The 12,455-nt window shown below is 52.8% G+C and overlaps 3 protein-coding genes across 3 annotated transcripts; 1 reads left to right on the plus strand and 2 right to left on the minus strand.

Annotated features, from left to right (window-relative positions):
* Positions 1-17: 17 nt before the first annotated feature.
* J4E83_007220 (uncharacterized protein) lies at positions 18-1,858 on the plus strand (the record flags this gene model as incomplete). Its single annotated transcript, XM_049334125.1, has 3 exons — positions 18-345; positions 396-1,746; positions 1,801-1,858. 3 exons carry the CDS (start codon positions 18-20, stop codon positions 1,856-1,858), a joined length of 1,737 nt encoding a protein of 578 aa, XP_049186936.1.
* Positions 1,859-2,052: 194 nt separating this feature from the next.
* Positions 2,053-3,654, minus strand: J4E83_007221 (uncharacterized protein; the record flags this gene model as incomplete). Its single annotated transcript, XM_049334126.1, has 1 exon — positions 2,053-3,654. One exon carries the CDS (start codon positions 3,652-3,654, stop codon positions 2,053-2,055), a length of 1,602 nt encoding a protein of 533 aa, XP_049186937.1.
* Positions 3,655-6,093: 2,439 nt separating this feature from the next.
* On the minus strand, positions 6,094-7,731 carry J4E83_007222 (uncharacterized protein; the record flags this gene model as incomplete). The annotated part of the gene is made up of 2 exons (XM_049334127.1): positions 6,094-7,626; positions 7,678-7,731. 2 exons carry the CDS (start codon positions 7,729-7,731, stop codon positions 6,094-6,096), a joined length of 1,587 nt encoding a protein of 528 aa, XP_049186938.1.
* Positions 7,732-12,455: the final 4,724 nt, after the last annotated feature.

The following is a 12,455-nucleotide window of genomic DNA, read 5'->3' on the forward strand; positions in this document are numbered from 1 at the left end:
TCGTGTCGCCTAGTCCCATGTCCAGTGGAGTTGAGGTCCCCGGAAGCCAACGACGTCCCGGCATCTGGTCCTACTTTAGTTTCACTGGCCCACGCCGCCGCGTCTCCGTCTCCCTACCACGCAACGTCGACCCCAATCGCGACGCCAGCGACCCCAACGCCAAAGCAGACCGACACTCGCGCCATCGCTCCACGTATTCGGACGCATTCATGAACGACCACAAGGGCAGCGCCGTCATGAACCAAGGGCAGCGCATGCGCTACCTGAAGACAGGTGGCGTCATTGCTTTCATACTGCTTGTGTTGTATTTCGTCGCACCGCGCGATGGCATCTCAAGACCGGCAGGTAGGTTGACGACACATACTGGGGAAGGCACGTGCTAATACCGTCATCAGTATCCCGTCCAGCAGGCGGCAACACAGCAGCTGGCGACGCAAAGGCCGAATGCACAAAGTCCTTCTCCAAGGACAAGCCGCTCATCCAGTATGCCCTCATGATCGACGCCGGCAGTACCGGCTCCCGCATCCACGTCTACAAGTTCAACAACTGCGGCCCCAGCCCCGAGCTCGAGAGCGAGAACTTCGAGATGACACCCAAGAGAGACGGAGGCTCTGGTCTTTCGGCGTATGGCGACAACCCGGAGGCGGCTGCCAAGAGTCTGGACGTGCTCATGGACGTTGCGCTGAAGAACGTGCCCAAGGAATACCAGTCGTGCACACCCGTCGCTGTAAAGGCAACGGCCGGTCTCCGCAAGCTCGGTGAGCAGAAGAGCAATGCCATCCTCGCCGCCGTGCGCCACCACCTCGACAACGACTACCCGTTCCCCCTCGTCTCGGAAGAGAAGAACGGCGTCGAAGTCATGCCTGGCGAGATGGAGGGAGTATACGCGTGGATCACAGTCAACTACCTTCTAGGCAAGATTGGTGGCCCGGATAAGAACCCTACCGCCGCTGTCCTCGATCTCGGTGGTGGCTCTACCCAAATCATCTTCGAGCCCACCTTCCCCGACACTCCCCGCGGCGGACTCCCCACAGAGCTAGCAAAGGGCGACCATAGGTACGAGCTCGACTTTGCGAACCAGAACTTCAATCTCTACCAGCATTCGTACCTTGGCTACGGTCTCATGGAGGCCCGCAACAACATCCACAGCACTCTTCTCGCTGGCCTCCACGAGAACAACAAGGACAACAAGGAGTACCTCCAGAAGCCCATCGTCAACCCTTGCATCGCCCCCGGCATGACTCGCGAAGTCGAGGTGCAAATGCCCAAGGGTCACGCACTTGGCGACTCCGTCACAGTCAACATGACCGGCCCTGCCACCGCCTCGCCCACCCAATGCCGCGGTCTAGCCGAGAAGACCCTCCACAAAGAGGACGAGTGCGCCATCGCGCCTTGTGCCTTCCGCGGTGTCCACCAACCACCATTCGAGCAGACCTTTGCCACCGAAGCCGTTTACCTCCTCTCCTACTTCTACGACCGCACCCAGGACCTTGGCATGCCCGAGTCTTTCACACTCCGCGAGCTACAAGACCTAGCCAACAAGGTGTGCACGGGCGAGAAGGGCTGGGACTCTTTCAACGCTGTGCCCAAGGCCATTGAGGAGCTCAAGGGCAGGCCTGAGTGGTGCTTGGATCTTAACTTCCAGTATGAGTTGTTGAGGAGTGGGTATGGTATGCCGATTGATCGTGAGGTCAAGATTGCGAAGAAGATTAAGGGTAATGAGCTGGGATGGTGTTTGGGTGCTAGGTAAGTCTTTGTGTGCCCTCATTAAAACTGCGGATCGTGCTAACGTAATAATAGTCTTCCGCTTCTTGAGGCGAACTCAGGATGGCAGTGCAAGATCAAGCAGGTTCAATAGATGCTTTCGCTTATACGAAGTTGTTGCCACGCTAGAGGACAATGTTTGACGCCCTGTTTTTTGTGGGCATCCCTGTCACAATATGCATTGATTGGCGTTCTTTTGGGTACGGTCGTGACGCTCATGTCGCCAATGGGACTGATTACTGGCCGTTGGCCTAGGTGTTGGTATAGACCACAATGGAACCCCTTGTCTTATGGTCGTGCCCTATTAAGTCTAGTCTTGGACTCGCCATGATGTCCATGTTCACTCTTTCGTCTTCTCTCGCCTGATCGTGAAGAGGGATGGCCTGACAATGAATCAACACGGTCTTCGTTGCGCAGCTCAGACCACGCGGGAAGCGGTGGCGGTGGATCAAACCAGTCCAAATCGTGTCGTTCTCTCCAGGCTTCGCCCCATCTCCACGCCTGGCTGGGTTCGTCTATCTTCATATGTTCTGAAATTTGCTCCAGATCTACGGGTTCGTCCAGAGTCTTCATGGGGAAGTCGCACATGACAAACGACGTGGCCTTTAGAATGGCATCGATGGCCTCTGGGAAACCCTCCATAACAAAAGCAGATTCCCTCCGAATGTCGATCCACCTTTGCGCATCGAAGAGAGTGCGTGTTCCACTACTGGGGTGGGCTATGCTATCAGGAAGGCTTGTAGCACGTACGAAGGCAACCTGTGTAGCCGCGTCTGCAATCACAACATCGAAGATGGCAGAGTTGTCGATCTCACACGGCGTGTCCGTTAGTACGAGTTTGAACGCATTCTCGGGCATTCCCAAAGAAGGCAGAATGACAGCCTCCATTATCCAATCCACAAGGCTCTTGCTGATCCAAAGAGACGGCAGACCTCCACCACCACCAGGCCAATCCGTTACCAACGGGCTGGACCCAGCGGGGAAAGCATTCCTCCAAAGGTCTACGCGACGCTCAATACGTAACTTCTTGTTCTCTTGGCAGAATTGGACAAGTCCACGCGCATGACTCTCGGGCCACGCAACTGATTTCCGATCTTCGTGCAGCACAACTTTCCTCATCTCCAGCCTCGCTTCCCTCGATACATGGCTCAAAAAGTGAATCGCCAGGGAAGCAGCTGAAGAGCGTTGTTTTTCCCCACTCCAGAACGCTTCGGTCTCGTCGGATAGGGCTCTCCCCAACATGAGCGCGTTGGGTGGTCTGGGTACGCCCGCGGGCATAAACACTAGCATCTTTCGGACATCCTCAAGCGTGGGTATGCACCAGGGCTCGGAATCTGGTAGCAAGTTTGCGAGGCGCTTGAAGTACGAATCGACCGAGGGTGTTGCGTCGACAATGTATTTGAGTTCCGATTTGACGAATTGGCGGATTGTAGAAGGAGTTTTCTTCCAATTTCTGCCATCTCCGGCGACGTAATTGGAGCTCTCAAAGCTTTGTACATCTGGCAAGAACTGCGCATAGTGTTCTTTTACCTTGGCCAAAACCTCTGGGTCGAGGAGCGTTTCGGCGTTTTGCACAAGTTCTAGGAGCCCTTTCGATCTTTTGCGGTGGAGCTCCTTAGTGTAGTATTCAAAGGATCCAAGTCTTTCGTTCATGCTCGGCTCCCAGCAGGTTTCCACGTGGGCTTCATTGTACTGGAATGCGAGACCGCACGTTTCCGCTGCAATTTGCCGGTTGACAAAGCGCAAGTCTAGCTCGATGCGAGTCCCATCGATGGAAGTGAATTTATTGGTAGCATTATCAAGCCAGTAGCCGTGTTTCAGAGAGAAATAGTGCTCGTAGATCTCGATTCGAAGCTCTTTCGGAAGACGCAAAAGACTTACGGTCGCCATGATTGCCTAGAACGTCGGTTCTTTCTGAACTTGTCGTGCGTCGTAGATATCGGATGGATTTCAAGAGCTGCGTCGCTCAGCGAAGAAGAAGATGCGGCCTGATATTGTTACGCGTAGAAGTCACATCTCTCGGTGATGTTGTTCGGTTGGGCATGTTCAACTGACGTCAGTTAAAATCTTTACCTCGACCCAAGCGAATGTCTGGCCTCGCAAACATCGAAACTTCTTTGACACATACTATTCCAGCGCCTGCTTCTGGCTTCGCGCACGAGCTGGACAGGTTCTGCGCGCGTGAACTTCACGACTTGGCCAGCAATCTACCACGGTACTGACATGCGGCCGCGGGTCAGGGAACTGATATTATACTAGAGGATGATGTTTGATGCCTTAGCGTTTTAGACACCTATGTCGCGATATGCATTACTTGGCGTTCATCTGGTCCATGTTGTGATGCGGTAAGTTAGGTCCTTGATGGTGTTAACGACTAGCCGCTAGTCTAGGTGTTGATTAGACCGACCTTAATGAATACCCTCATTTCAAAACACCACACTGCAATCGAGCGAAGAGACCCAACACATCTGTATATACTTACACCAACGTAAAGTAATCAGAACACGCCATGTACGTAGATCCCGCTCAAGCCTTTCCAGCAAGTGGGTTTATCCCAGTCGTATCCTGGGTAGTAGTCAGCCCAAGCCGGGACAATTAAACCTTAGTATCGCCTATGTAAGCGCCGACGCTGATGGTAACTCTGAGATCTGGATCCGCGATTCAGATATGCTATGCTTACACGCGTACTCTCCACAAGAGCGGGTTTGTAAATGCGATGTATGATTACTCAACTATGTACTTAGTTATAGTCCCCTGGCTGCCTGCCATCGTTGTGACTTTTCGGGTTTCCAGGAACGTGCCACACAACTACGCAGGGACTGATGTCGTGCATGAGATCAAGTTACGGTCGATGCAGATGATCATAAGCTAGAGGTTGGGAAAGTTTAGATGCCGGCTTACTAGCACGTTGGCTGTTCTGTTACTCGTCCTCTGCTTGACTATACTCTTCGTCCAAAGCCCACGTTGGAGACGCGGATATCCAGTCTTGCATCCTCTGTCCAACGATACGCCAGCTTCGACCATGGGCCGGAGACTTGGTACTGCAACAGGCACACTGGCTGCTCTCTCCAGTTTGACATCTTCCGCCTCCGCACTCCCCTTTGGTGTACAAATCTACTCATGTATAACGCCCGGAGTCATCGCCCCCGCTTTCGACGACGGACCAGGGATCTACTCCGCAGATATCCTCGACAGGTATAACCCATTCCATACAGACCGCCTGGTCTGCATTTCGTGTCTCACGCTGACATGGCAATCCAGAATGGAAGCCGCCGGCTTCAAAGCGACATGGTTCATCAACGGAGAGAACAGAGGCACCATATACGACCACAACGCAACGCTTCACCGGATGGTCGATATGGGCCATCAGATCGGGTCGCATACGTAAGAAACCTATCTTACCCTACCTCTTCACTTTACTCCACCAACAACTCGGTCAGTCATGTCCAGAAAACAAAGCACGCAACTAATCTCTCGTCACACCATCCAGATGGAGCCACGCGAACCTCTCCTCCCTCTCCCCCACCGCCATACGCCACGAAATGACCCGCCTCGAAGACGCCATGCTCGATATCCTAGGCTTCTTCCCATACTACATGCGGCCGCCCTTACTCTCCGTCAACAGCCAGGCACTGCGCGTACTGCAAGAACTCGAATATCACGTCATCATCGGGGATCTGAACACGAAAGACTGGAAGTATCAGTCCAAGGACACAGTCGGCGAGGCGAAGCGACTTTTTGTCGAGGGCCTGGAGAAGGGATATAGTATTGTTGAGGCGCATGACCAGGAGCTTTGGACGCAGGGCGAGTTGATCGATCATATGATCGCTGTTGTGCTGGAGAGGGGTATAAAAAGTATGTCGTCAACTCCATCCATCCCCATGCATCTCGGGAAGAACGCCCTTGAACTGACAAATAACGTGTAGCCGTCACCGTGGCAGAATGCCTCGGCGAACCCTCACCCTCGCAATGGTATCGCACAGCCCGCCTCCCATATCCCCTCACCAGATCCAAACTCAGCTGCCAAACACCCTTTGTAAAGTGCGACAACACCGCGGACGACAGCATCCCATGGGAAAGGATTACCCCCGATCTGACGTGTGGGAATGAGAAAAAAGGGAGGGGGCAGGGGTATGTGTGTCGGACGGGACAGTGCTGTAGTAGGCATGGGAATTGCGGGATTGGGGATGCGTATTGTAGGGTGGATGAGGGGTGTCAGGAGGAGTTTGGTGTTTGCAAGGGCTGAGGAAATATCGTTGGATTGGGGTCTCTGCAGCACTGGCGAACATCTAAAACAAATGCCTTGTTTGCATGTCTCATCATTGCATGCTATACTTCCAACAACCCTTTCACCTCCTTAACCATCAAACTGTCCTCACCGGCCTTCGCTTGAACCTTTCCAATCGTTCCCGCCGCATCCATAACCTTCCACGTATCCCTCAATTCCCCCTGCATGTCCGCGGCATACACCAACCATCCAACACATATAACACCCATCTTCTGGTTCTCGCTCCACTGATCCTCAGTGCCGATGTTCTCTAGTAGCGACGCCAGAAGCTCGCCTTGCTCCGCGTCTGGTAGTTCGGTCTCGGACGATAACGAGGCCGACGGGTTTGCGCTGTGCTTCTTCATGCGTACTTGGTGGTTCGAAGACGCGATATTCATGGCTAGGCTAAGAGCTGAGGCCTTCAGCGCGGGGTGCTTCTCGTCGAGGAGCGCAGTTGTTAGGATGGAGATTAGCGTTGATGAAAGCGGTGGAGACAGGAGGTGTGGTATGAAGAGTGGCGATGAGAAGAGATTGCATGCGAGATGCAGTGTCGTAAGTCTCAGAGGGTAGGGCGCGGAGTCGCCGAGCTTGTCGACGTGGTCCAGCAGATGGTGTATAGTGGCAGGTGTGCCAGTTGCTCCCTTGTGTTCTTCCGCGAAGAAGCCGGCCACGCGGACGTCGGTCAAGGCCACCCTGAGCAGATCTAGGGCCGTGAATAGAAGCTCTGGTGGGAGTACTGAGGTGCTGTTCCTCAGGAAACTGGCGAACTGGGGCAAATCCCCTAAAGGTGCTTCTATGGCACCAGACTGTTCGCGGGTCTGTATGAAAGATACAACTGACGACACAGCTGGCTCCTTTCCTGCATCTCCCATCTTTGCGACCAGCTTCTCCAGTGGCGGCACCTTGGTGAACTTGACAGGCCTTTGACTCTGCCGTAACAGCATGGGTGTGCTCTTCTCAAGATGTGGGTGCGCTGGGAATGCAGCATTAACCAGCATCTCCACGTTGTTCCGCAGCTGCCTGGGATCAGCTCCACTCCATTCGTCTCGCTTTTCGCCTTTGAGGTATGTGATAAATGTTGGGGTCGCGCGAACGTTGGGATAGCGAGTATTGATGGAGCGATCGGCGTGGCTGAAGTCGATTTTGATGAAGACACACTTGGTGCCAGTCTCGGCGGCGAGGTCGTCGTACGGTTGGTACACCAACTTGCATGGTGCGCATGTGGAGCTCGTGAAGAAGATGATGGCGCAACGGTCTTTGGCGAGATCGAGAAGGCGGTCTACGTCCTTCAGTGCTGTTATGTTGTTGACCCGGCCCGTGTTCATTTCCAAAGCGCTGTTCCCAGAAGAGACCCCATTGGATGTACTTGCGCTCGACGCTTTCGTATGAGCTTGCGGTTGTACCGGCTGCGGTGTCGGCGCTTGGACGATGGGTCGCATAGCGGCATCAATTTGCGGTTTGAGCATCTGTCCGAACGGCGTGTTCAAGACGGTCTGTGGGAGGGAAGTGATGTGGTCTGGTATTCCTTTGCCGACAAGGAACATGGCGAAGTCGTTGGAGAAGTTGTTGCAGTTGTGCGCAAACAGATCGTAGGACTGAATGGACTGTCAGCATGCTCTGCGCAAAAGCGCTAAACGGGACCATACCTCGGCCGTGTATATTTCCTTGAGAGACTCGAGGTACTCTAATATGACCTCCATTGGAAGCGCAGTCTGCCCCAGCTTGATTACTTCCATCGGTCGGCCATGGTGAGTGGTGCCCGCCCGACACGTCTGCACGCCTGATCCGTAGTAGTATTCTATGCCGTCGAGTACGATTGAGGTGTGATATACGGCATCAATCTGTGCGAAAGGATGTGTTAGCAGGCGAACCGAGTTTCCGAAGAAATCTGGCTTACCTGGATCCCCAAGAATTGCCGCGACATGCTTCGCGCAAGACCCTAGATGCCGTCAGCTCTGAACACGTCTGCAAAGCGTCGCGAAAGATCGCGCATGTGCATCTGCTCCAGCCACTTACTTGAGAAAGGTCATACACGTACAGTTCGACGTCCATATTGAAGGAGATTTGTAGACGACTATGACAGTGCCTAAGTGGTATTGCGCTTCGTGAGTATGTGGAGGCGTTGTGCGAGGTGCTGTGATAGATAAGAAGATGACGTAGAACATTCCGGAAGGCTGACGAACACTCGGGCGACGCGACACCAGCGATCCGCAACGTCGCGCTAGCACCTGACATTGCACCCGCGTCACACCTGGGCACCCATGGACCTTCACCATCTACCAAGCTTTATGATCAAGTGATACAGAAATACACCGCGTGCTGCCGGGCTCTTTGACATACAGATGCGTACTTTCTATGATCATGGTTACCGACGGCACTGTCCTTTCAATCATTGCAGGTAATTATTGCGCAGATCTATGCCGACAGCATGTCTAAGATACAGTGCGCTTATGATCGTTTCGAATCAATTACTCGATTACGCTTTCTGAACTAGCTGCGGCCCTCTTCTGGTGGGCTTCTTTCAACGCCAATCGCTCTGCCTTGTTACTTCCCCTGTTACGCTTATTTTTGTATTTCTCGGCCCTCGCTTTCCTGGCCGCCGCTTTCTCCTTCTGTTCTTCTCTGATGTATTCCAAAGTCTTCTCGCTGAGCCGCTCCAACGTCTCCCTGCCGGATGCATGTCGAATCTCTTTGAAACCAAATGGGGTATACATGAAAACAGAATTCTTGTCAGACCGTGCTAGAGAAGACCAACTCTCTTCAGGCTGTTTGTTGTATCGTCGTATGTGCTCTTTCCTGGAAACGCGCTAACGTTAATGCTGTGTGGATCGAAGCGATGTGAACATTTGTACGTACCTTGCTCCTTGAGCAGCCAACCGATCAGCTGCTTCGTTCCCAGGATTGCCTGAATGACCCTTGACCCAACGAAACAAAGTTTGCGCGCCGTGTTGTCTGCGATCTTCCAACAGCTTTACGATAGGCTCAATAAGGTCCAGGTTCTCGAACCTGATGCCTTGTGGCTTCCTCCAGCTCTTCAATTCCCAGCGAAAATACCATGTTGTCACACACATAAGCGCATAGACCGAATCGCTTTCGCAAAGGGCGTCCTGAGTCAAAGGTATGATCGAGAATCCCTTCAAGAGGCCGTTGAGCTCGGCTCGTTGGTTCGTCTGCCGGCCTGGTCCCAAAGGTTCACCGTAGTTTCTGCGAGAATGTTAGCTGTGCTCCGTGATTTACTTTTTGTGCCACAAAGCTGGCTTTCTCACCTCGGGTCATTAGGGCCAAAGTAGACGCCTGTGCCGGCGATTGCGTATTCTTTACCGTTATGGAGGCAACTGCCGTCAGTGCTGAACGCCAGAAAACCAGGAAACTCTTTGTACTTCATCGCGATCGCATTGGGACGTCGTCTTGGTCAATGGTGTTACAGGATCGCAGTCATGATCGGGTCTGTACATAGCTGTATGGCACGTTGCGACGCGAGACGCGACGCGGCGCTCGGCCCTTCTTGACTCACTTCCTCGGACCCTGGCAAATTGTCCAAGCACCGCACGAGCGGTGCGCCGCAAGACAGCTAGAGCCGCGTTCCTCACGATAAACAGCTGTCTTCAGCACCGCCAATTCGACGAACGCATCCGATCAATCTACCGCACTTCTTTGAGCCAATTTGTTCCTCGGACCTCGTTTCTCACAAAAAATGAGCGACATAGATTCTTCCTCATCGGATCTGGATAGCAGCCTTGCGGATGGCATGCAGGACTTAGAGATGATCTCATGGGATGAGTACATGCTGAGGCTCAACCCCAGGATCTTGTGTGAAGCAGAAGACTACGAGTATCCAGGATGGGTTGGTGCTTCTTGCGCACATCACCGTCATCACAGTACTCGCCACTAACATCTCTAGTGCCCTATATACAATCGACTGTTCGCTATTATCGAAGAGGAAAGAGAACGAAGCCCGACTTTTGCAACGAACTTCGAAGGCTGGAAGATCTCCCACCTCAAGTGTGGCGATAAGATCTTCCGCGGTTGCGAATTCCTACGCGGATGTGACAACGACCATTGGCCATTTTACTCCATCGGACAATATTGGGAAGACTTCCGCCATAAGGCCTTTATTTTAGAGCCGCCACCTGGGCGCGAGACGCGGACGAGTCTTGATGAGCCGCGTACGATAACGGTTCGATCCGGTCCCATAGACAACAGGTTAGAGCTCGAGATACGTTTTGGATGGGACAAGTATTGGAAGCCTGTTAGGCAGTGGTTGAGAGGAAGGTGGGGTGGTTACGAGTACGAACGTTACCGGTTGGAGTTGATGTGGATGCAATCAGGTGAACGATTTCGGTTGATGGAGTTGCCACGAGAGATACGTGACAAGATCTTCGGATACATCGTTGGGCCGCGAATTTGGCCGCGCCTCATTTGCCGATGTTGCAACCCAAGAAGAAGAGCATACCATGTGTCTTACTCGGACTACGTCCGTAGCCTGGAAGGCAGAAGCGGGCCTAATTGGCTATATCCTGAATGCTTCCACGGGATTCATCCAGTCAGTATAGAGGCGCCAACTGCTAAGGATAGCGATGCGCGCGCACTCGAATTCGGTCCTTTGCCAGAAGACACTCATGCTGATATTGGACCATCATCCCGCACCGCCGAGTTGATCGTGAACCTATTCTGCACAAGCAAACAGGTTCGTGAGGAAGTCGAAGAACTGGTCTGGGGCAGTACCACTGTCAAACGTTTCAACCGTAGGTTTGACCTAGCTCAAATGCTAGAATATCTTCGACTCCACACTCTTCGCAGAAAACAGGCAGGATTTCCCGTGCAAAGCCCAATCCGAGACATCAAATGCCTCAGGCATGTCTCCTTGAGCTTCACGAATGCAGAATACTTCCGATTCATTGGGTACGAAAGCGAGCCTGGCGTTGGGTTCAAGCCGAATGAAACTTTTCCGAGCGTTAGACTGGAGCTGCTTACGGGTATACCAACACTTCGGCACCTGGACCTACAGTTCCAAGTCCTAAGGCCTGATTTTCCCGACGCACATCCATCGGATCCGAGATTGAACTACGATCCATGGTGCAACGTCAATCCCAGAGCCGAGAAGCAGGTCTCGTGCCAGAGAAAGTGGGTGAAAATCTTCCTCACGTTGGCCTATACTCGCCTACGCTCCGTCGCGAAGGTCACTTTATCTGGACATGTCAAAGACTCTACGCGCGCGAAATGGGAGCCCAGGCTTCGCGGCGGAGGAGAATACGACGTGACAGCTGCCCTCGAGAAGGTGCTGTCTACTCCTGCATCAAAGTTGTGAGTAGTATCTGTACATGCTTTATCAGAACCTTGGAAGCGATCTAATTTGCATCACAGACCACCAGCCTGTCGTTGTCAACCACCGTGTGCTTGGTGGAAAGTTCCATATGCGACAAATACCGAAGCGTCTCGTACGCTCCAGGAATTCTCTCCCAAAGGGTGAACGGAAGCGGTCGTTGGCATGGCGGGCATCACGTGGGCAAGCTCATGCAGGTGTGTTCTCTCTTCCAAGGGCATTGAATACTCAATATGATTATGCGCTGCGATAATATCTGCTTTACCAACAATGCGATTATATGCCCAGGTATGCACAGATGCTGGCCAGGTTGTAACATTATTGGGAAATCGATGTTGGTACTGCACATGCGCGGTGCGGGGTCAGGTAACGCCAGGCTTCCAAGGGTCGCTGCACAGCCACGAAAGCGCTTCCCATTCCTATTGCCACTCGGCGCGTGATCTTTTTTCCAACATCAGTACACGCCAGTGTGCATACCGGTCGGAAGTGCGGTACAACGTTGCGAATGTGCCAAGTCATGAATGTAAAGAAGCCAAGTGACAGTAGCAAGTACCGTAACCTAGCGACGGGGGGTCTGACTATGAATGGTGTGTCGCACTTGAGCAGTCAAAAACTGTCGCCCGAAGGTCGTCACTTTCAATGCCTCGGGAAGTACTACAGAGCGAGAGAAAAAAAGCTGTTTAATATCAACATCAGTGACAAGACGAACTACAGCTAAGATTTCACATATTATGTAGTACATTGCTACATGTTTTTGAAGTGTGCGCACTGCCGGCTTCTCTTGTTGGAGAGTCAGCCAGGCCAAGGCCCACCGTCGTATGACTCGTTATGAGCCGCAAGCCTTGACAAGCTTTCCGAAACCCAATAATCTAACCATCAATTTCGGTGTGTGGTTGTGCCCTCGGCTCTGACGTACATTGACCTTGAATCATGTGTGCACCCTTGACTTGTACTGCGGCTGTATTCGACGATTATGGATCTGGCTGGACTAGCGATCAAGTCTTTGTACTTTGTACACACGAGCCGCTTTGATGCAACGTCCACTAGCCGTCGGCCCATAAGTGCTGAGGCCCACTCGAGAACAGTACACAACAGTGTTAG

Source organism: Alternaria metachromatica, assembly GCF_023757995.1.
Source record: "Alternaria metachromatica strain BMP 0045 chromosome Unknown scaffold_17, whole genome shotgun sequence".
In the NCBI taxonomy this organism is placed as follows: domain Eukaryota; kingdom Fungi; phylum Ascomycota; class Dothideomycetes; order Pleosporales; family Pleosporaceae; genus Alternaria; species Alternaria metachromatica.